General features: G+C 43.4%; 2 protein-coding genes across 2 annotated transcripts in view; both read left to right on the top strand.

Moving 5' to 3' along the window:
- The first annotated feature begins 852 nt into the window (after positions 1-852).
- acadl (acyl-CoA dehydrogenase long chain) lies at positions 853-5,013 on the top strand. The gene is made up of 11 exons (XM_054623555.1): positions 853-976; positions 1,868-2,044; positions 2,191-2,328; positions 2,420-2,584; positions 2,664-2,730; positions 2,806-2,970; positions 3,065-3,166; positions 3,513-3,626; positions 3,786-3,913; positions 4,023-4,109; positions 4,212-5,013. Exons 1-11 carry the CDS (start codon positions 915-917, stop codon positions 4,303-4,305), a joined length of 1,299 nt encoding a protein of 432 aa, XP_054479530.1. The 5' UTR covers positions 853-914; the 3' UTR covers positions 4,306-5,013.
- Positions 5,014-5,903: 890 nt separating this feature from the next.
- The window catches only part of LOC129111562 (microtubule-associated protein 2-like), a 50,000-nt gene continuing 32,337 nt past the window's right edge, over positions 5,904-23,566 (top strand). Inside the window, exon 1 of the mRNA XM_054623554.1 lies at positions 5,904-5,950. The gene's annotated coding sequence lies outside the window, so the exon portion shown is untranslated. The remainder of the gene's footprint in view (positions 5,951-23,566) is intronic.

Here is a 23,566-nt window from a genome sequence, read left to right as displayed (position 1 = left end):
ATACACAGACAATAAATACACATACTATACAACTACACATACTATACAACTACACAGACAATAAATACACATACTATACAACTACACAGACAATAAATACACATACTATACAACTACACAGACAATAAATACACATACCTATACAACTACACTAGCAGTTACATACTATACAAGACACAGACAATAAATACACATACTGATAACAAAGACAATAAATACACATGTTGATATACACATACTATACAACAAAAAATGATAACAAAGTGTTTACATAACATGATAACAAAGTGTTTACATAACGTAATTCAGTTGTAGCCCATTTGTAACACAACACAAACACATAATAAACATGTTTTTGAATTTGCATCCTAAAGAATGGAAACAGCAGCAAGAAAACTTGAGTTAAACATTTGTTTAATATGGATATGAGATGAACGGCACTCACTGTGCACATGTTTTATTTTCTGTCAAAAACGTGGCAGCGCATAAACGATAATAATAACTGTAACACTACAAGTGTTTTATATTTATTTCTGCAACAATGTTATTCAGATTTATAAACGTCAGAGGTTTAGTGGAGAAGAAAACAAAGAGGTGTTACTCTGCTGCTGTTTCCATGGACGAAACCTTCTCCCAGACTGGCGAAATCTTGCTTCAAAATCACATTTTAAGTTTATTTCACCACGTCACGCACAAATGCTAGTTAGTATCCACACACCGAACTAAACACACGTTTATTTATCTACACAGAGCATACGTTGACAGTTAAAAACGTATTTTTGTAGTCCGGAGCCAGTGAATGGCGACAGAGTGATCCTCCTCTCCAGAACGTTCTCACTCAGACGATCTTTGTTACGTTTCCTTGAACTTTCGCTTCTCCCCGTGTGATCTTGTTTGCTACAAAATTGCGCAAAATGTTTCTTTTAGGGCTCAGAAATGTCTCCGGACGAGGACAGGCGTTCTCTGCTGCAGCCAGGTGAAGTATTTAACACCAATATGTAACTTTTTAGGTGCACGTATTTTTTCAATAATGGCTGAAACAGACAATCAAGTGTACTTTAATGAGTTAAATTCAGACTTTGCAGGTAACTGTGCTCTTGGAAAATACAATGTCAATGTGTAATCGAGTCTCCTGTGCTTAATCTGTAGGAATGAGTCACAACAACCTTTGACACACTGCTCATGCAAAGCCTTCAGAGAGCTGCAGCTTTCATTTGAACATGCATATCAATGGGTGGAAATTAAGTGTTTTTTTTTGTAAAACTGCATAAGAAAGTAAAAGCACATTTTGTAGTTTTATTCAACGTTATAACATGTTATTTTATTTTGTAGATTTTTTTTTTTTTTCCCACATGTGGTTATTATTCTTGTACAATCACATCAAATAAACAATTTTCATGTAGAGCTGTCACGGTTAATTGATTAGTCAATTAAGGGGGATCAACAGAAAAAAAATAATCAGTTTACTCTCTTTTAATAATCAATTAATCGTTTCAATTATTTTCATAAATACAATTTTAAATGCAAAACGTTTTTAAGGTTCCAGCTGCGAGGATTTGCTGCTAATAACCTGCATATCTTCAGGGTTTTGACTGGTTGGTTGGACAAATCAAGACACCATGTCAATGTGCATCATTATCATTTGTAAACAAACTATATATGATTTAATTCTATATTTCTTTTCATCATGTTTTGGTTTTTCATGACCCTCAGTTTCAGCCTTACCCTCATTCTTATTGTAGCATCTTCCCATAATCCCCTGCTGCTTTACCAAAGTGAATTGAATTTTTCCTCGAGTTTGCCAAATCAGCGACTTCCTGTCTCTCATGAGGAGTGTGATTGGTTGAATTCCTCTAATTCTTCCCAGGCTACACAGTCAGGCCCAGGGGCTTGGGCAGCCTGTCCCCTCGACCCGTCCTGAGACCTCCAGCGCCATGACCCTGATGGACATCGGGACCCGCCGCATCTTCAACGAGGACCACGACATCTTCAGGCAAAGCGTGCGGCGTTTCTATCGAGAGGAAGTGATCCCGTACCACAAGGAGTAGGTAGAGGCGTGGCACGGGCCCAGAGCTCAAGAGATGCACTGTCAGCATCTCTTGTTGCAAAGTTAATCAGACAAAACACAAAGTGATGCAAAATGTCTTTCCAAACCTCACTACAGTCCCTTTTTTTTTTTTCCGATTCCAGGTGGGAGAAGGCAGGTCAGGTGAGCAGGGAGGTGTGGGAGAAGGCTGGAGAGCAAGGCATTCTGGGAGTCATGACACCGGCGGAGCTCGGTGGTGTAGGAGCAGACCTGTTGTCTGCGGCCGTCACATGGGAGGAGCAGTGAGTTAAAATAAAATAAAAAATTGTTCATATCTGAAGTCCAACACTAGCTTTTTTTTTTTCTTTTTTTGACTTTGTTTCTCTCCTGCAGAATGTACTCCAACTGCTCCGGCCCGGGCTTCAGCCTGCACTCCGACATCATCATGCCCTACATCTCCAACTACGGTAGCAAGGAACAGATTCAACGCTTCATCCCAGATATGACCGCTGGGAAATGCATCAGCGCCATTGCCATGACAGAGCCAGGAGCCGGCAGGTCAGGAGTCAAGGGGAAGATGTAACGTCAGCATTGCAAAGCAGCTTTGACCCTGCATCTTTTTTTTTTATCTTTTCAGTGATCTTCAAGGTGTGAGGACGTACGCTAAGCGAGATGGCAGCGACTGGATCCTCAACGGCAACAAGGTAACGGGTCAAAAAAGACAATTTCGTTGCATCTCAGCATCACTTTGAGCTCCGTTCTGTCTCTCGCCTCTCTAGGTCTTCATCTCTAACGGCTGGATGGCCGACCTGGTGGTGGTCGTGGCCGTGACGGACCGCGAGGCGAAGTCGGCCGCACACGGCATCAGCCTGTTCCTGGTGGAGGACGGCATGAAGGGCTTTCAGAAGGGACGCAAGTTGGAGAAGATCGGTGTGAAGGCCCAGGTACCGGAGCTCAGTGGTTTTGGGAGAGGGTGCTTCCATCATTCCTTCTACCCTCAATGCAAAAAGCTGATTCTGTCCACTCACTATGTTCTAGGACACGGCTGAGCTGTTTTTTGAGGACGTTCGGCTCCCGGCCAACGCCCTCCTGGGGGAACCCAACAAGGGCTTCTACTACCTGATGAACGAGCTGCCTCAGGTGAAAAGAACACGGGGAAAACGTTGAACTCGGTTACTTAAGAGCTGTTTTGCATTCTAATATGTTTTAGTAAAAGGTTATCAAACTGGGTCCAGTTTTAGATCCTGTGTGATCCTAAACGTTTCTTAAGATATCATTATTTTGGATGTTCAATGCGAATAAACGTCCATAACGTCGCTTGGAAATAATAGAAAAAAGGAGATTTTCCTCATAACACCAGAACTTGCCTGAGAATCTTCACGTTTTTTAAGATTTCACAATGTACTCCGTCCTCCGGGGTTGCCTATTCATTGTTTTTCGGTTCGGTTCGGTTGATCGTAAACCGTCTCATCATTTTGCGGCGAAGGAGCGTCTGCTGATCGCTGGCATGGCCATAGCTGCTTGTGAGTTCATGTTTGAGGAAACCAGGAACTATGTGATGCAGAGGAAGGCTTTCGGCAAGACCATCTCTCATCTTCAGGTCTGTATTACATGAAAATTTCATGTCTTCTTGCTTATGTTTTAATTTAATGTATTACTCAGCTACTGTATTCCATTTCATAACACTTTAAAACAACATGTGCTGACTTTAGAATCAGATTATTTCTTTCTAAAAATAAATTTCATTTTGACTCCTCAGACTGTGCAACACAAGCTGGCAGAGCTGAAGACGGAGATCTGTGTGGGCCGAGTCTTCGTAGATAACTGCCTCCAGCTCCACGCTGAGAAACGCCTCGATGCGGCCACGGCTTCCATGGCCAAGTTCTGGTGAGAGTGTGTGGTTTTTTTATTTTTATTAACCAGCTTTTAATAAAATAAAAAATAAGAAAAGGCCATGTTGCTGCCATTTCCTGATGTCTCTTTGTCTTCTCTCCAGGGCTTCTGACCTTCAGAACAAGGTGGCCACTCAGTGCCTGCAGCTCCACGGAGGCTGGGGCTACATGTGGGAATACCCCATCGCCAAGTAAGTGTCACGTAACCTTGGCGACAGGGAAGGTTGGGAGGACCACATTGTTTGTATTCCAGTCCATCCTCACGTTGCTCACCCCGCTGTCTGTCTCTCCAGGGCGTTTGTGGACGCCCGTGTTCAGACCATCTACGGAGGCACCAATGAGATCATGAAGGAGCTCATCGCCCGCACCATCGTCAGCCGCAAGTGAGGAACTTGGATGTTTTTCGCGGCGGATGAGCACTGGGGAAAAGGAAGGGGTGGTTTGCACAGATGCTTTTTTTGCTTAGTTGACACTTTGTCTGCACAATGGTTAAATGGTTAAACGTTAAATCAAACAGCACTTTTTTTTATTTTATTTTACCTCAATCGCTGTTAAAGTGTGATGAACCGTTGTGAGAAGTCATACCAACACTATATGACTTTTATAAGAAGAAATAACAAATGACCTCCCTCCAACAAATGAAAAGTTCAAATGAATGATTTAGACGTTAACAAAAAAAATTAAAAAAATTGGACTAATGGCTCGATCATTTCACAACAAAGCCTCCATTAACATTCAAACAGGAGTTACATTTAACAGCTTTGGTAAACTAATGACCATTGCTTATGTTTCTTAGCTGTGTGTGGATATATTGGATTGATAATAATAATAGTTTCCAAGGAAAAGGTATTTTTGTAATTGTTATGAGTTGCTTGTGTGTGCAATATGTTGTTACAGAGTAGATTTGAATTTTAGATGTAAATGCCAACAATGAAATGATCCTCCTGATCAATAAATCCAGTAGCTGTTCTTCACAAATGAGCTCTTATCATTCTATAATCTTTAGAGAATGGTGTGAATTGAGCTGAGGGCATGCGATGAGGGGATTCAGGGATGAAATATTGTAAATAAAAGGTTCATTGAATTATATTAAAACTCTGTGCATTGTCTTATTTCCACCAGTAGGTGGCAGCAAATGCACAGACAAAGCTGGCACAGACACGACTGCAGACTGTTGAATGTGACTCAGAGCATCTCTCTTTGTTTTATAGATTCAACTGTACAGCATAAAATACCAATATCTTTGAATAAATATCTTTTTTTTTTTTTTATATATATATATATACTTTATATCACCATGTATTTGCATCCTTGTGGATTTTCAGGCCAGTCTGACTCTGATGCCCCCCCCCCCCCATCCAGTTTGGGAGGCAGACAGTATTCCTGTGAGGGGGGGCAGAAGTGTAGCTACTGCTCACTGCTGCATCCTTCCTCCCCTCCTCTTCCTCTCCCCTCTGCATCCTTCCCTCTCTCCCCCTCAGCATCACATCCACATTATCCCCCCTCCTCCTCCTCCTCCTCCTCCTCCTCTCCCCTTTTTTTTTTTTCCTTCTCCATGTTTCCTCAGCAACAGCCACACCCCGTGTTGCTCCAGCTCTGCACTCATTTCCACTGCGGACAGCTCCAGTCTCCCTCCTCTCGGTAAAGCTGCCCAGAAAGCCTTTTTTTAAAACAATGACTCAACATTTCACTCCCTTTTTTTTTTTTTTTTTTTTTTTGCACCTGGCTCCATGTCAATGTGTATCTGTGACCAACTCTGTGGTGCGTGCATGTGTTGCATATTTACACTCCAAAGATGTTGCACATGTGTTTTATAAAAAATGAGAAAAAAAATAAAAAAAAGACATCAATGAGGGATTGCCTGTCATGCATGTTGCGGCCACATAATCCCGTTGCGCCTCCACTGCTGCATTTACGGTAGCTTAATTTGCTGCGATGGGAGGGACCAGAGGGCCCCAGTAGCTCCTCATTGTCACTCCGGCTCTCCTCACTCACAGGGGTATTAGTGCCGCTCAGCAGCCCGAACATACAGGTAAGAGCCGGGGATCATCATTTACCCATCAGATCAGGCTTTTATTAATAACTCAGAATATTATAGATTGTGTTTTTTTTATTTTTGTTTTTTTTTAATGCAGCAGTAAAAGTTTAGAATAAGGTCTTATTGGTTATTTATGTTGGCATTCCACTAATCCTCAGCTGTTGTGTGTGTGTGTGTCATGGTCGGATGTACAGTTATGTATGGGGGATGTAGGGATGCAAAATGTATGCAATGTGAGTTTGTTAACTTAACGTCGCTTTCCATTGAATATGTTTTAGGGACGTTTAGATGTAATGCATGCATGTGAAGAAATGGGATTATTATTATTTTTTTTCATTATTTGTGTCGCTTGTCCCGGTGCGCCTCTCACCGCTGCAGCAGCAGCAGCAGCAGTCTGCGCCTTTTGTTCTGGTCCACGCCTGTATGGTGCTGAAACAGGCTCTGCCCCCCCCCCACCACCACCACCACCACCACACCCCCACCCTCAAGCTACTCACTGCAGCATACAGGAGAGCTGTGACCAACCAACCTGTGATGAAAAGCAGAGGATTCAACATATAGATGTGTTGATTTTTTTTTTTAAATTTAAATTTTTTTTTTTTAAATTGTAATGTCATGTCTTTGGCTGGTGGAGATATGGGAGTAGCCCTGCATCTCGTCTGCCACAGCCAGTTGCCCCCTTGCAGTCATTGCCAGCTTGCACCAGCGGAAAGGGGCAGCATTGGATTGCATTGGATGCATATTCAAAACACACGCATTGTAATCATCATTCGTGTTTATTTATAGTATAATTAAGTCACATTTATTACCAGTAATTCTGTAATGACAGAAACCAAACCCCTGGTTCCCTCCTGTGTGCAGGCCGTTAACGCACCCTGATGGGTTGTAATGTCTTTTAACATCATATTCAGCCCAAAGATCATGATCTAGAAATGTCCAGACCTCCCATTTAAAGCTATGGATCTGTTCCAACCCCCCCTCCGCCTCCTTTCAGAGTCCCCTCAGCTTCCAACATGCTGAGGAGAAGCAGGGGCCACAGACTTCCCCCCGTGTGTCTGGATGTGAAAACATTCCTTTTTTTTTTTATGAAAAGGAATTAACGCTCGCATGAGACTGCACTCTCTACGGTTTTTCGTTCTTGCACATTCCTATTGCTGTCCCATAAGACCCCAGGTATACGGAGGATATTTAATGAAAACCCCCTCACGCGCTGATGATGTAGGACTATGAACACCAACGCTCTTGGTTCACGATGCGGTCGGTTTTTGGACTCAAAGTAAAGGAGATTCAAGATTCAGATTCCTCTTGAGAACGGGTATCTTTGCAGCTCAGTCAGATCTCTTATTGGTTTGAGGTCGTAGTAACCTGACACGCTGTACAATTGAAGCGTAATAGACCCTGTTTGCTTGTTTAATAACAACGTGCAATAAATGTACAGTTTGTTTTACTGGCACGAGTGAATAATACATTCACTTTTTTCTCCTAAAGTGCCAACGTTCTCCCAAAGCGTTTCCTGTAAGAGTTAGGAGGTGTATAAACATTCCCTTTCCTGTCCTTTTTTTTTTATTGATCATTGATTTAAGGCAAACCTCGGTGGTTTTGTGGGTGTCCATTAACCTCTCATACGATGCAATTAATGGGTAAAAAAGCTATACATATGTCATATTCCAGTGTGGCATATAAACGTAGGTTATGTGTTTCTTGGCTCGGGGCCCAAATGGAGGTTGACGGAGCGTGTTACAGTCGAGGTGTGTGTGGTGTGTGTGTCAGGTTTCACACACACACACACACACACACACACCCCCGTTCAGGGACGAACCTCCATCAGGCCAGATTGTGCTGAGTCTAATCACAGATGGAGTAATTGAAATGACCTTAATCACCCACGAAACAACAGGTTGTGTCTGTGCGTTTACCCACATAAGCTACGAAAACACGACTTATTTTAAATCTCGAATGTATTTCCGTGCTCCTTCTGTGCTCATGTGAATTATGTGTGTGTGTGTGTGTGTGTGTGTGTGAGCCATACATTTAGCCCACTTCTTGCTTTTCCAACCACGAGGAAACCCTATCCGCCTCCCTGCACCACGCGGGAAACATTAAGTATATTTCCCAACGTCAATTCTGGTTAGGTGCGCCGTCAAAAATCCTGAAAACCACAGAACCGCTCTGCGCTCCACTGAAATGAAGACGCGTCGTATTGGTCGCTGCGTCCGTCGTTCTCCTGGGGAGGAACTGTATCGGTAACAATGTTTGGAGTGAGGATCAGATTCTGGATTTGTTTGTGGGATTGAGGGTCCGGCTCAAGTTTAATGCGTCTGTGTTTGTAGTGGTGACGTGTTCTCATGAGTTCTGGTTCAGCGTGTGAAGTAGGTTAGTGCGGTTGTAGTTCGGGTCACAGGTGATGGAGGACTCATGCTTTAGCACACGATTAAGTCTTGACCGTGAGAGGGAATTTATCTAATTCACATACGTCAGACCTGCATGTGGATCAGACCCACAGGTACACTCAGGCTGGCTGGCTTTTTGAGAATTTGGAACAAAAAAACGGACAGTTTGAGGTGTTGTGTTGCCATCATTTATACACCAACATCACCCATTTTCCAAGAATGAATTCAGTTCGCCACTTCACTTGCTCTTTGTAAATAAATCTGTCTCTTAACGGGACTTTTTGGGCAAACTACTATTCTGTAACCACAGAGGACAGACGGACATGTACTCGCCAGCAGAGAAAGCTGTTGGGCAAAAATCTCGGAGAAAAAAAAGAGCACAGCACAGCACAGCACATACAATCTGCTGTCCAGATGTTGTTGAAACAGCTGTTTAAAAAGCAGACCTGTGCGGCCTTGATAAACCTTCTTGGAAGTTAATCGTGGAGGCTGCAGGTGTCGAGGTTTATTGAGTCGGATAAACACTGTTTATCTGGCGCTCAGATCCTCCCCGGTCTCCAACCATTCATCCGCCCCTTGTAGCTCTCTCCATCTACATCGGCTGACTAGCACCCAGTCTCCCAAACGAACCCTGACAGCGGGCGTCACATTTCATTCCTCACGGGCCGATGAACCCTCCACAGAGAGGACACTCATTCAGGGCATTCTGAGCAAACTCCCCTCACGTATTGGCATCTGTAATATTCTCTTTGACGCTGTGTCGCAAACCAGCGTTAGCTAATCCGCGAGGTCAGCGAGATAATGGCGGGTTTGTCCATGAGAGGCTGCAGGAGACCGGGATGTGAGTGTATTTCTGAGAGACGGAGAACACAGAACGCCGCCTACCACGCTTTGTACAGGTGGACTTGGCTCGAGTACAGCGAAATCCAGGCCATGTTGATCCATGTGCCTCAAACTTATCCTCCTCCTCTGGAAAGCTTTTCTTTATTTAGATCAGTTTGTGTGCACAAGTGCCCCAAAAGCACATTCCCAAGGAAAAAGAAAAAGAAAAAAGAAGTGTGTGCTGGACGTTCACACGGAGCTGCTGCAGAGAAGTTCAATGCGTCTCTGTCTCGGCGGAGTTACGACATGGTATAGTGCAGCTTTAACTTAATGTTAACGGTTTCACACCCCTAATTGGCACACGAGAATGCAGGCAACTGGGCCGATAATATTATGGCTGTGTCTGTTTTCTATATGTAGCTGGGCCCCGAATCTGTTTTAATGTTGATATCGCACCACGACTTGGCAGGATTTTATATTTTTGAGTGATGGACAACAAACAATGTGTTTTTGGCAGGTTTTTAGGCTGTTAAAGATCCATCCGTCAATAGTAAAAATGTAATGGCAGCCTAAATGATGTACTAGAAGCAGCAGAACACACAGCAGTTACATCGGAGGCCGGTGTGGGTTTTTTTTTCGGGACCCGGGGAAGAAACCATTAATGAGCCCCAGCGTCTTCCTGAACGGGTACAGGGACCTCCACTTAGCCAGGCGTAGCGGCTAAGCTGTGTAGCGCCGAGCCTTTATGGTTTCCAGATGTTCAAGCTAAACAGCTAGATTGTGTTCTCCCCATCTTTTTTTTTTTTTTTTTGCAAACAGCGGACTGGCCGCGGTTGTTGGCTGAAACATCGGCCGCAGTGTGCCGGAGGAATCAAAGAGCCTCATTGTTAGAAATCCTATTTATTGTTAGAACGTACACACTCGGGTTTACTTATGCTTTTATGAACATTTCTCTTCTCCAATGCATCTCAACTGTGTGTTTTTCACTTGATTCATTGAGGAGTTTTTTTTCGTCATGGAAATAAGTCTCCAAGGATTGAAGCCCTGGAGCTTCCTTAATGAAACCAGAACATGTCTGTTACTGTGTCAGTGTGTCCATCTCTGTTCCTGAATGGAATGATTCATAGGAACCTTCACACACAACGTCTCTGTAGATCCAGTGTGAAACGTAGAAACAGATGGACAGCGATGGAACATCACGTTCCTGTAAGTCTTGTCTTTAACTGGACTGCAGGAACACAGCAGCTGAGTGCGTGGTTTGTGTAGTGGACCTCCTGGCCGGCTTCCAGGAAGGGTTTTTTACTGCGACCGCCACTGCAACTGTGTGAAGAGGGACTTACCCGCTAACATCTAACATCCTCTCTTAGATATGTAAGACAGAGGGAGATGAAAAGAGAGGAAGGAAGTATTTCAGGGCAAATCCACAAATACACTTTGCAGAGTTGTGTTTTTTCCCTGGAAATGTTGGAATAACCAATTCATTCCTAAATCATTTTACATTATTTGAGAATGCAAAATATATAAAACACACGCACTTCCTGCACCCTCACACTGCACTGTAGTGGGTTTCTCATTCACAAGTGTCTCCCTATCTGGACTGGCTGTGTTGTTTTTCAAGTGTTGACTGTGCCCACTGCCCCCGTTGGGACCACCAAGGGCCCCCTTCACCACGGCAACCCCTGCCATGGAAACCAGTCCCCTCAAAGGAATGAGCCTTTTGAGTAGCAGTGTGTGGAGACCCTCTGTGTGGCTCCAGCTCGCTCCGTAGTAAGAGGCCTGGAAAACGGCGTTCACACGTTTTTTCTGTTCTCCATCTTGTTTCCTTTCTTTTTTTTCCTTTTCACCTGTGATTCCTCTTTTTGGGGGGCGCTACATCTGACCCTACCGCAGAAGGTTAGAGAACCAACCATCATGTTGAATCTCTCCTTGTTTTCTCATTCCTCCTTTTGCAGCATCCAATGGACCGATCATCATGTTGCGTCAATGGCGGAAAAACAGAGTTGACGCACATGTACGACGGGCCATGTATCCCCAAGGCGCTGTTCAGCGGAGGCAGGGGGGGGTGGGGGACCTCACTGCCTCAGGTCACCTCATTAAATCAGAGAGCATAAATCCTGGTAGAGAAGGCTTTACTTTGGGGCGTCAACAGATGCTTGTGAATGGCCTCTGGGGGAAGGCAAGTCCCTCTTGTTAATGCTGACAATAGCTAGGTGATGAACTGGGGATGAACTGAAGAACTTGAGCTCAGAGGTCAAAGTTTTCTATCCATAGATACGTGCAGAGCTGGCTAGCTTTCATTTAGCATTTTATAAAGCGGAAAAAGTGTAAATATTGAGGTATAAACAATGAAAAAAATAGAGTACACTCAATTGGCTTACTGTAAAATCTGAGTAAAAACAGTGACTGATAATTCACTCAATATTGTAGCGTGTGTTTGAAGTCATTAATGCAAAGTACTTCTTTTATTGGGAAACTTTCTCATAGAAAATTAATCTTTTACATTCCCCATGCTCTTTATTATTTTTATTCATGCCATATATCTTGGCGTCTACAACATACGCCAACTGTTCCCCTGGTTTCCTTATAAACTTTTATATTCAGTGTTATTTGTATAGGTTTTTATGGATGGTACAGTCAAATCCGCTCAGCGTCTCGGTCTCTTAGGAACAACAAAACCTGTCTGCTGTGTTTCACCTCTGAATCGTTACTGCCTCACATTTTTTTTTTTTTTTTTTTTTTTTAAACTGAAGTCTGGGCTCCAGCTCATTGTTGATACCAGCATCTTTTCTTCTGACTGTGTAGTCCAAACAATACAGACGGAAACGTATGTGTCCTGATGTTATCTCTGCCCAGGCCTGATTTCTGTCTCCTACTAACAGTCTGTGCAGGCATGTTGCTCTTATGTATTAGGTTTCTAATTTTGCATGCAACTATTTTCAGTGCTGATAAAAAAAAAAAAATGGACAGAAATCTGTATTGAAAGAATATTTTGAGTCGGTGATTAGCCGTTTGCAACTGTAAAATCACCGCTTTTAAAAAGGCCACCAGCTTTCTGCCAGCTCTTTTGTCTGCGCTCCGTTGGTCGCCAATTATTGATTTTGTCCCTCCCCGAGCTTCCTTTTCCCCAGCTCACCTGTCCCCTGTTGGGCAGCAGGAGGAACAGGGAGACCCCCCCCGTGGATCTACATGCACACATTCAGATGCTAATCCGCCGCCATCTGCTTTCCACCGCGGGGGGAGGAGAGGAGGATTCACGTGACGCCTCCCCATCCACGGTCTCTACGGGGTAGGGAGGAAAATCCCTGAGCTCCTTGTGCCCCGAGGGTTTGCCAGGCTGGTCGCCACCTTTTTTCACCCTAATCAATGCACACGACACCCCCACTTTAAGCCCCCCCTGTTCTCACCCTCACCCAACAGGGATCATCCATACAGAAGGATAAGCAAGACTCTAAAGAAGTCCCCTCCTTTATTCAGGGTTAATGGACCTTAGAATAATAGACCTGTTTTCCTGCGTGACCCCACGCGGCGATCGGTCAAAGAGACTTCCGGGCGGATGAGTCAATCCCTGTCGGTGCAAACTGTTCAAAACCGGATCCCTTCTGGCTAATCAAAGTGAAGCAGACGTGATTTACACGCAACTTCGGAATTGTTGGAGTTTCGCTCCTACTCTTTTGAGTGGGAACGCTTCTTAGGATTGTTTTTCCGAGTGGTTGCACGTCGACTGGTGTTTGTGTACGTGTGTGTGTGTGTGTGTGGGATTGAGATGATATAATAGAGTTCCTCTTTATGCTTTTAGCCTTTTTTTAGAAAGCAATTATTTCCTGAATATCATATATGTGTGTAGATCGACCTCTCTCATGGATGAAGTAGATGTTTTTGTATGATGTAGTTAAGAGGCTGTTTGTGGATCCAACAAGTTTACTGAGCCCTTAAGGAGAAAACAGTAAACCCCTCCAAAAGCCCATTGGATTAAATACAAAAATGTATCGTCGGGAAGCTTAAGTCAAGGCTGTTTTTTCTTATTTCATCATGGGGATGTAGTAAATGTAATTTCCAATTAACTACAATACAAATCTGAGAAAGATCTGCATTCTCTCCCGGAGTGAAATGTACAGCCAAGAAAAAAATGCAATAAGGCTGATCACCAGCTTCAGCCACAGATGATAATGAGAAAAGAGTGTAATAACTCTGGAATGAAAACACTACTGCGCCCCGTGATAGCTGTGACAAACGTCCCCAAAAGTTCACGCACCATTTTCCCACCGCAGATCAGACGAAATGAGCAAACAGCCTTTATCTCCCATATTAAGCACATTTCAAACAAGAAGACACAGAATTCATGCTATCTTCAGTAGCTCGTATGTTTCCAAGCCCAGCTATTTCCTGCTCCGGGCGGCATTCCCCCTCTGCAGAGATGTGAACCAGTCGCGATCTAAACCACAAAGGGACGGAGCTTCACATTCAAGATGCTTTAATCTGCATCCACATCTGAGTAATGAAAACACAAAGCTCCGTCTGGTTTCGGGCCTGCACTGCATCACTCTGCAGTCTCCTGAGTCTGCATGTGTTTCTGTTTAGTGTGTGAACTCCTGCCTCCGTGTGTGTGTGTGCGTATGTATGGCGTCCAAAGCCGAAGTGACACTCAGTCAGTTGCATTGCAGACGGTGTCACTCTCTGCTGCAGAGCGCGGTGATGGCGGCGTCCTGAATGCCGATGACACCAACGCTGCTAGGTGTCCCCTTTCTGATGATGATGATGAACTCACCTGAGCTCGGGTTCACTTTGTCTCTCTGCCACTCCGGCTGTGTCATCACTTCCAGAGGGCTTGAATAACAAACGACTCAGGATAGAAAGTCAGACTTCAGCCCAATTTGAGGCAAAAAGGTTTCATATTCCGCACTTTTGATTTCACCCTCTCCTCTTCTCTTCATTTATTAAGGTTTCACTTTTTCCTATTTCGTTTAGTTCAGTCTATTTGCAGGACCTTCCATTCATTGTTTCTGTGTACTTCACCTTTAGACGTCAAAATGAAAGCATTAGTGGAATCTGAAAAGAAATGTCTTGAAATGTCAAGTGTGTCAAGTTAAAAACAGGAAGTGAGGACTCTGAATATTTAGTTTAGTTTAATATTTCAGTAGTCTTCATTCATGTAACTAGATTTAACGTCAGTTGATCACATCCCTTTAATAATTATGATCTCTCCGTCAGAAATCAGATTCATGCAGGTTCAGAAAAACTAGTTCCCTTTTTAAAATGATGAACTGCTTTTAAAAGTGTTTTTCTATGACTTCCTGTTTTATCGTAATCTTTTATTTCCCACTACATCACCTCTCCGCCATCGCACTCGTTGGGTCTTCCTCTTTCATTAAACTTTGTTACCCGATGGAGCCGTAACCATAGTGACTCATCTCAGTGTCATGGAAACAAAGCAATATTGCTGCAGCAATAACAGCATCCCCCAGCAACCCCAAACAGAAACCTGTAGCCCACACGGCGACACCAACTAAATGTTGACCCGGATTGAACCATTTTGGGTCCCCATTTTTTTTTGTTGTTGAGTATTTCTATGCGACATTGACGAAGAACTAAGCAGAGAGAAGTTTCAGTCGTGATTTAATCCCAGAAGCCCCGAAGCAACACATTTGGCTTCAGACAGTGATCCTGACAAATACACCCTGGCTGGGCTTTCATTTTTTTTATTATGGGACCAAATGAGGGGCCACAGAAATAATCAGAGAGACATAGCCTGAGCTGCAGTTGGCTCCGAGCATGTAAATGTCCAGGAAGTTAATGAAGGATGGCCTCAGCCTGGAGTCCCTCAAGTGCTCAAAGTCATTATCGCCTCACCACACCGAACCCCCGTGTCAGCGCATTACACCTAAGGATGCTCTTTAATAACTCCGGCTTCATTCTTCACTCCTTCCTCTTTTGTTAATGGAAAGTAGCCAGAGCTTCCACGGCAACAAGACCCTCCACCCTCCACCCTCCACCCCACCCACCCTCTCTCATCTGCCTTAAGAGCCTGCTCTTATTATTGCCTCCCCCCACCTTCATGCCATGCAGTCCCTCCTCTCGCTCCAACCACAATATTGCTGTATCACTTACACTAATAGCACTTAGAGTACCTGAAGGTGAAAGCGCTGCCGAGATGCTTCCTGTCGGCGGAGGAAAGATGCGGTGGTGTTGCACGTTGTGTTTGCTGTCAAAGCGCAGTTTAAAAAGCCTGTTTGACTTTATTGAATACTTCTGTATGTATGAACACTAGATTATCACTCAGCTGTCAGCTGGACCGGTCTCTTTGGCGCTCGATGCTTTTTATTCCTCGCCTGCTATGTTGCGGTTCCTCTTTTTTAAAGGAGCATCCCGGTGTTTTTGCCGAGTTTTATCTCGTTAACTTGAAACTGCACAAAATGAATGCTGCACAGTTTTAGATGTGTAATTCCTATGATTCAAAGCAGCCATTGTTTACTATTAGATTCTGTGCACAATGAAATAAGTGGCTGGACTTGGATTGTGAAGTGGACGTTTGAGAGCATCTTTTTTTTTTGGAAACTTTTGGAGGAATCATCCTGGAAAGAAATGTGCTTTGCAAAAGTGTGAAAGTGTAAAAAGTAGTAAACGGACTATAACATGCAGAACTATTTGCACAGTCCTTGAGGAGCTGAGAATTTGTTTTCAAGTTAAAAAAATAAGATGTCAAATCCCAACACATTGCTATTCATTCCTCACGAGGGTAGCTGCTGCAGTTTTTCCCCATTCTGAGCGGCCAAAAAATCAACATCGTCTCTATTCCCGAGCTTCCTGTCATGACTCATTCTTTTTTTGGGAGATGGGAGGAGGAGGAGGAGGAGGAGGAGGAGGAGGAAAAAGCGCCGGCTTGCTTGTTTTGGATGCTTCACTGACAGGGCGGTTTCCCATGCCTTGCCTGAATGACAGAGTTGCCCCATGAGACTTGACAGCTGTTGACTCCAACTCGGGGATGTGTTTGTCTGTGTTTGTTTGTCATTTATTGGTGTTTACACTTTCCAGCGTGGAACTGCGTGCGAATGTGGGTTTTTGCTGACGTCTTTTTTTTTTCTTTTTTTTTGCGTGTTGTGTTTGCCGCCAAGTGGTATTCTGCATCTGCGTGTGTTGGTTTGCTATATTTGAATGCACACTGTATCTGTTGGACGTCTCCGAGTGTGTGTGTGTGTGTGTGTGTGGCCGCGTGTGTGCATGCGAGTTGTGACATCATCCTCTGCTGCAGTAAAAGTCCTCTGCAGCTGCCTACCCCCCCTCCTCCTCCTCCTCCACCACCTCCTCCTCCACCACCTCCTCCCTGTCCGTCTCTGATGACTTCCAGAAACTCTTCATTCCGTCTCAGTGACACGTGTGTCCTCTCTCCTCCACGCCTGATCACCACGGCAACTCTACGGTGCTTATCTGCTGCTTCTCTCTGGGGTAGCAGTCCAACATCTGTACTGAATAGTCGCTAATAGTCTACTGACATCTGTATTGGTGTTGTGAAATTGTATTGATTTTAGGTGTATTAATATCTTAATGCCGGAGCTCTCCGCATCTACTTTTCACCTTAGTCAAGGACTGTTTTTGGTTGGTTTTGAGCTCTAACTGTCCTCCTGCTGGAGCTTCATGACTCCAAACCCCCAGCGTCTGACCACCGGAAGTCCGGATCTCGGTGCTCCCTGTGTAGGTGCTAATTTAGAGCAGATGGCACGCGGGACGCCAAGGCTCAGAACTCCCATCAACAGGAAATGGCTTAGAAACAGGGACATCCCTGCTACAAATTACAGCCGTTTACCTTTTCCTCGCTTGTAACCTGCCCTCTGAAGATCCACAGTAGAGAGGAACACTCCAGCCAATTATCTTTAACTTTTTTAAGCATTTTGGATCAAACATTTATCCTCCTTTTTAATTTGGCTCGCTGTGTCTCTGTGCACTCTGTAGGCGTGAGCCCATCGTCTCTGACATTTGGAGTCTCGATTCTACTTGAATGAATTATTTTGTTTGCTTTGCTGCATTCAGCCCGCAGATATAGACGAGGATCACACAACCCAAACAGAAGAGCAAGATCCAGCTTCTGAATTAGAGAATGAGTACCTGAGGCCAAGGTTCTTCAACAGAGGCTTTCAGACTGTAAGAGGGAGGTGGTGGGTGCAAAAATACTACAAGAGGATGGCTGAATGCCGATTGTAGTTTAGTTTATCAGTTGAAGTTGGCTATAAGGGCCTGATTTCAGCAAATTTTGTTCAAATTTTTTTTGAAATCAGAAAAGAAAATGACACCAATAACTCCAGAACTTGCTTGAGAATCATTGCGTTTTTAAGTTTCCTTCAGTATCAGTGTATACTTGTATATACATCCATGGGTACATTACATATAAGGACTGCTGATAGATAATTCTTTTAATACTATTAATTATGACAATTGGCCAATACAAGCAAGAAAAGAGGGCTTAAGTCGTAACCATAACATTTAGAAATATGCATCCGAAAAAGAATCATAGGAACTGCATTGTGTGTGTGTGTGTCATTATGACCATTCCTAATCTTATAATCAATGAATTGTGTCTCATTTCTACACTAAATGACTATTCTATAATGAAAATACTGGTTAGCTGCAGCCCTTCTGTGCAGTTTTTTTCCTTCTTTTGCAACCCACTGAAGTTCCACTGGGGGAATATAGAGGGCTGTGTTCAGTGTTGTGATTTTTCCATGGAGTAATATGGGTTTCTTGTACAGTAGCCTGTGTTTCAGTTCAGCCCATGGTGCACGGACGACTTCAAAGCCCACGACTACACCCTGTGGTTAGTGTAAAGCCAGGCACACGCGAGCTGGAGCGTTCATGCAGACACACACACACACTCACACACACACACACACACACAACCTGCCAGAGAGTTGATACATACGCCAAGAAACACACGCCCTCAGACGGGCACAAATTTATTTAAGTCAATAAAAACAGTTGACTGCGTTCTCACCCCTCAAATTCCCCCACGAACACACACAAAACACACATGCACGCACGGTCCCTCCACTTCCTGTCTATTTCTTTCTCCTCGAATGGCGTCTCTGTTTTATAAGGGCCTCTTCGGGGCATATTTCACATCTGAGGAATTTCCTGTGTTCGGCTTTTTATCAGAGAGGAATGACAGTCCACTCACACAGGCCATCTTTAGCCTGTCAGCGTGGGAGGCTGTGAGTGTGTATACGCCTCAACGTTATATACGTGCATATGAATGTGAGAGACGAGAAAATATGAACCCCCCCCACCAAGAGGCCATCCTGCTTGGTGGTAGAGAGGAAGGACCAGTTTCTGTCCATCACAGTTAATATTTTATCCAGTGGTGGTCCAGCTGTTTGCATGAGAAGCGTATTTGACATATTCCCAGTGTGTGTGTGTGCATATGTGATCGGTTGTGTTTGTGATTTGCAAGCTGGTCATTGAGATGGTGTGACGCTCACTCTTGGCAAATGAGCAGCCCGCTATTTGCTCTTGGCGATTGCAGGCGAGGAAAGCTGCACTTTCACAAACCACTTATGTTTTAATGCACTGAAGAAGTGCTTTTCACGAGCCTTAATTCAGTCGCGCTCTCTCAATAATGACGAGCGGCTGCTGTGTTGTCGGATAATTGTGTCAATATGATGGAGGTTCTTTCTCCCAAAAAGATGAATGGAGTTGATGTGTCGTCTGGTGTGTGATTCTAGTGCAACGGTAAATAAATACTCAACTGTAGTGTCTGGAGAGTAATCTTTATACAAAGACATGTTTAAGTTTGCAATGTGGCTCAAGTTTGACAGAAGCAAAGGACAACTGGCAGAATCAGTAGTTTTTAGCATTGAAGCTGTGAAAACACAATTGTCAGTGCCGTGTTATACAGTATGTGGCATCCAGGTTAGAATAAGGGTGGGCGATATGGAGAAATCCAATTATCACTATATTGTATGACCAAATACCTTTATTTTGATTTTTGCGACATTATAAGGCTGATTGGTGCTTTCAATATTTACACAATGAGATTTTTGTTCAATAAACATGAATTATATAGATAAAAAGTGGGTAAAGACAAATAATACAGAACAGACTGGCATGTTCAGAAAATGTCATCACTTTACCATAATGTAGCCTTTAAAACCAGGGAAAAGAAAAAACCTACGCCATATTTTGAAATCCAAAAATCGAAGACAATATCTTGTCTCATGTCATGATATTGATATATTATCAATAAATTGCACAGCCCTTGGTTAAAAACTGAAAGACCACCGAAACCATTATGATACGCAAATTCTGATACAGGTACGTGGTTGACCGTACTGTGTGAACTGGGCTTATAAAGGCCTCGTTTTGAACTGAACTACACTGATTGAACCAGCGACAGGCTGACATGACATGGGCCTGAACAAAGTGTAGGACTTTGGCTTTAGTTTGAGTGAGTACTGCTTTGTGTCTATATGCAGAGGGCTCTCAGGGGATGGAGAGGATCAGCTTCTGACTCTCGTCTAGCCGCTCTGAACAAACTCACCTTTGACCTGTTTTTGGATCAAACAACGACAGTAGTGAAAGAGTTGGACGGCATCATATATCTGTGAAAACATTGATATTATCGAGTGAATTACAAAAGTCTGGAAATAAAAATGAAATGCAGAACAAAGGAGCTTTTGACGATCAAATTGATCTCATAACAAACTTTACTTAATCTAATAATCATAAATATGATGCTATATGATTGACCAGGCTGACTGAGCCTGAGACACACGAGTGCCTGCTAACCTTTAAACTGACAGCCAGATCACCACGGATTTGGGTAATTAGATTTCCTATGGTCTTAAATCTAATTACTATTTGTTTAAAGCAAACAACAAAACAAAGCAGATGTCACTGTGGTTTTTTTTTACCATTTCAAGCCAAACGGAGCAGTTGTTGTGGAAAATGGACATTATGCTGGAAAAAGAGATTGCTCTTGTGATCCTGCTGCCGCTGTAGATGTGATCTGATCCTCAGTCATTAACATGCGTCTGCCAGGGTCTGCGATTACAACGTCCATGTCTGGGGGAAAGTATGAACATGGCATTGACTGTAAGGCTTACAGAGAAAAAGCATGGTATTAGAGTATTTCTGTTAGTTTTCCTTTTTTATTTCAAGTAGCAAAACTGCAAGACTTTTGAGTAGATCCTCTTTTTTATTTTTATTATCAGTTCAAAAGCCTGAACCCCCGATTTTACTGATGAAGTTCAGTTTAATAGTCGTAAAAAATGCTGCTCAGCCCGTGAAAACAGTTTTATAATGTCTGTTGTGGCTCGAGGGGAGCGTCGTCAAGTCTGAGAAAAACAACCCTGATGATGCCACGGGGATGTCATCAGGGTTATCTTGAATTTGGGGCCACTAGTTTGGCATTTTGGCCTGTCGCCCTTTTTGGAAATTTTGCAAACAAGAAGTGACAAGAGTACAGAGTACAACCGAACACTGAACAAGACATGTTGTAACTTTTTATGAACTGAAAACACTCTGTGAAAGCATTAAACTTGGAAGACAAAAACAAAGGACAACGACGTGGTAGCGACCTGCCAATCAGAAGGTAGCACCGCCCTAAAGCATACCCTGCTTTATGGTTTATTAACCCTTAAATGTGAACATAATTTACTAAATGAACATCATGCTGCATTGAACCCAGAGATGAAGAAAGAAAATCAGTCAATATCATTATCCAAATTGTTGTTGATCCATTTTATTGCTCTGATGCCATGCTTTATTTTTAGATGCAAGTGTTTTGATTATCCCTCCTCATTCCCCTTTGTCTCAACTTTCCTCTGCCTCCCAAAGCAATAACCCTAATCCTTTATCGATATCTGCATATTAAAGACAACTGCTCTCCGCTCTCTCGTAAAACCACAGCCGTTCAAGTTATATGGTGGCTCACTAAGACAGAGCTGGAATTGCATCTTTTAATGACACTTGTGTTCGGTGACGCAGAACCACTGAAGCCACTGCCGTTGTGTTCTCAAGCTCCTGCAATAAATTTACCCACTCGGGGAAATCCAGCTTGTGCTAATGCTGCTGCATAAAAAAAAAAAAAAAAAAAAGAAAAGCTTGAGTCATGCTTCCAGAGGGCGGGCAGCAGATCTGGAATCCATATCGGCTGAATAAATTCAGCATGTGTTTGTTTTTCAGGAGAAACAGATTATGTTTAATTTGTTGACCTTCACAATGCAGAAGAAACAGGATGAATAGCACTAAAAAACACATCATACAGGCTTCTTATTGGCCTCATTCTTTTGGTTGTGATTGATTCAGGGTCCTGGATAACGTATGCTTTTGGGGCTACTATCTTGGAGTAAAAATGAATGCAAGACCTCCATGTTGAGGCGGTCTTTATTCTGGATTTGTTGTCCGTCTCCAGACTCTTCTATGAAATCGCCCATCCAAATCTGGATGAAAGGGTTCAGTCAGATTACGCCCAAACCTACAATGATCCATTCAGCTAATCCTGATCATAGTGAGTTGGCTGTTCCCCCAATCTCACTGCTGGGGAATCAGCGATCAACCCGCATCCCCCCCACTTCCAATACGGCAATGCGATTGACCGACCTTTTAATTTGGGATTATTTGGATTATCAGGTTTTATTTGTGATCCTGCCATTACCATATGCACAAAAAAATTACGAATTTCACTTGTGTCCAGTGAAAATTGGCTTTTTGGCAAGTAAATATTCTGAAACCAGAGGACTACGCTACGTAGAAATGATTAATGCTTATTTATTTGAATTCTTTCAACTTCACAAACCTGTGAAAGTGGAATAACCTCTACATATTTGTTTTAAGGAGGAGAAGGAACTTCAGATGGACATTTTTTGGTCATGTTCAAAACTGTGTAGAATATCCTACAATGACGCCATTGTTCCTTCTTCAAATATTCCTAAAACTCAGTGAACCTATTTAGTAAGTGTGTGTGTGTCTGATGTTTAACTGTCCATATGTCCCGCTTAAACACAGGGTAAACAAAATGTGTAATCTGGTTGACGGCGATTTCAGCCTGCCGCTGTGTCTGTTGACAGTCGGTAGCGGAGGATTGGCGTTAGTGCGACTAGCATCTGCTTTCTGGCCGCCCAGGCTGATGAGAGATTAGATGTTAGTGGCTATGCTAGCTGGCTCTGCTGCTCCGGTTCCAGTCCTCGCTCTGTAATCAACGCTGGCAAAAGGCCTCCCTAAAGGCGGCTGGCGTTGACAGGGCCGTCTGCGGCTCTCCCAGCTTTTATTCCCACTCTCTCTCCTCCCCCAATGCCACCCAACCTTCCCTTCATTCCCCTTCCTCCTTATCTCTTATCTCCCCCTCGCTTTTTTTTCCCTTTCACCCGAACCTCCCAAAAGCGACGCCATGCCGCTCGGTTCGTCGTTGAGCGCTGAACCCTCTCAAGAAATGTTAAAATGATCACATAAATCTGTTTATTTTACGTCTTACCATTTGAAATATCTCATCTGTTGTTGTTGTTTTTTTTTTTTTTTTTTTTTTAAACTTGATCCAGTCCCAGACGGTGACAGGTTGATTACAGTCCTACACTGATGTCTCTTTCTGCCCCCTCCTTGATGAAGACAAGCTAATAATGGGGCTGAGGGAGGGTGTGATGTGGGATGGAAGCAGCATGGCTGGCTCGCTTTATTCGCCCTCATCCTCTGATTTCTTTGTAAGTGGTTTTTGAGAACCGTATTAAGACGAGTCCTTCATGATGCAGCCTCACGTCAACCTCAGTGGTCTCTGCGTGGTTTGGCCGTCATGTCAGGGAGTGTCCCACGACATCGGTCTGGTCCTACTGGTTTTTTCTAGAGTGGGTTCATTTATGTCCTTCTTATAGTATAGGCTCAGAAGTCTGTCTTAATACTTGTGTCTTGTTTTGAGTATCAACACTAGCTTTACCAGGATCAGGAGCTACGAGAGTGAACCAAAACAGTGAAGTTGCAGGCTGTGAAACCACATCGATGAAAGGAGAGACGCAAAAACTTTCATGTGATTTGTTATCGATATGTCAAAGATGATTTCAGCCACTTTGAAGTATGACAGAAATTGAAAATGTAAAAAATAAATAAAAAATGGGCAATTGATGATGCCTTCACCTCATAAATCATATGACACAGGTATTTACATGTTTAAATTTTTCTTTCTTTATCCAGTTGTCCACATTTGTACTCTTTAGCTCATATTTTCTGTGTGTATATTGACAACTTTGACATCAATCCTACTGCGGTGTGATGGATGGCTAAAGACTGGGACCATTGTGAGCCCTCGGACTATAAATATGGTTCATTTCATGTGGTTTTGAGGTTGGTGTAATGAACAGGGAATTAGGCTTTCAGCAGTCAGCACTCAGTGTTTCTGAGTTGTATTATTTTTGCTCTGGCCCTCTGC

Source organism: Anoplopoma fimbria, chromosome 22, assembly GCF_027596085.1.
Source record: "Anoplopoma fimbria isolate UVic2021 breed Golden Eagle Sablefish chromosome 22, Afim_UVic_2022, whole genome shotgun sequence".
Taxonomy (NCBI): domain Eukaryota; kingdom Metazoa; phylum Chordata; class Actinopteri; order Perciformes; family Anoplopomatidae; genus Anoplopoma; species Anoplopoma fimbria.
The sequence above is the reverse complement of the archived record's forward strand: the minus strand, read 5'-3'. Positions and strand labels throughout refer to the sequence as shown.

Coding starts and splice junctions, on each gene's coding strand:
- acadl (XM_054623555.1), top strand. CDS start 915: ATGTTTCTTTTAGGGCTCAGAAATGTCTCCGGACGAGGACAGGCGTTC. Junction 977..1,867: donor GCGTTCTCTGCTGCAGCCAG/GTGAAGTATTTA, acceptor AATTCTTCCCAG/GCTACACAGTCAGGCCCAGG. Junction 4,110..4,211: donor TGGGAATACCCCATCGCCAA/GTAAGTGTCACG, acceptor CTGTCTCTCCAG/GGCGTTTGTGGACGCCCGTG.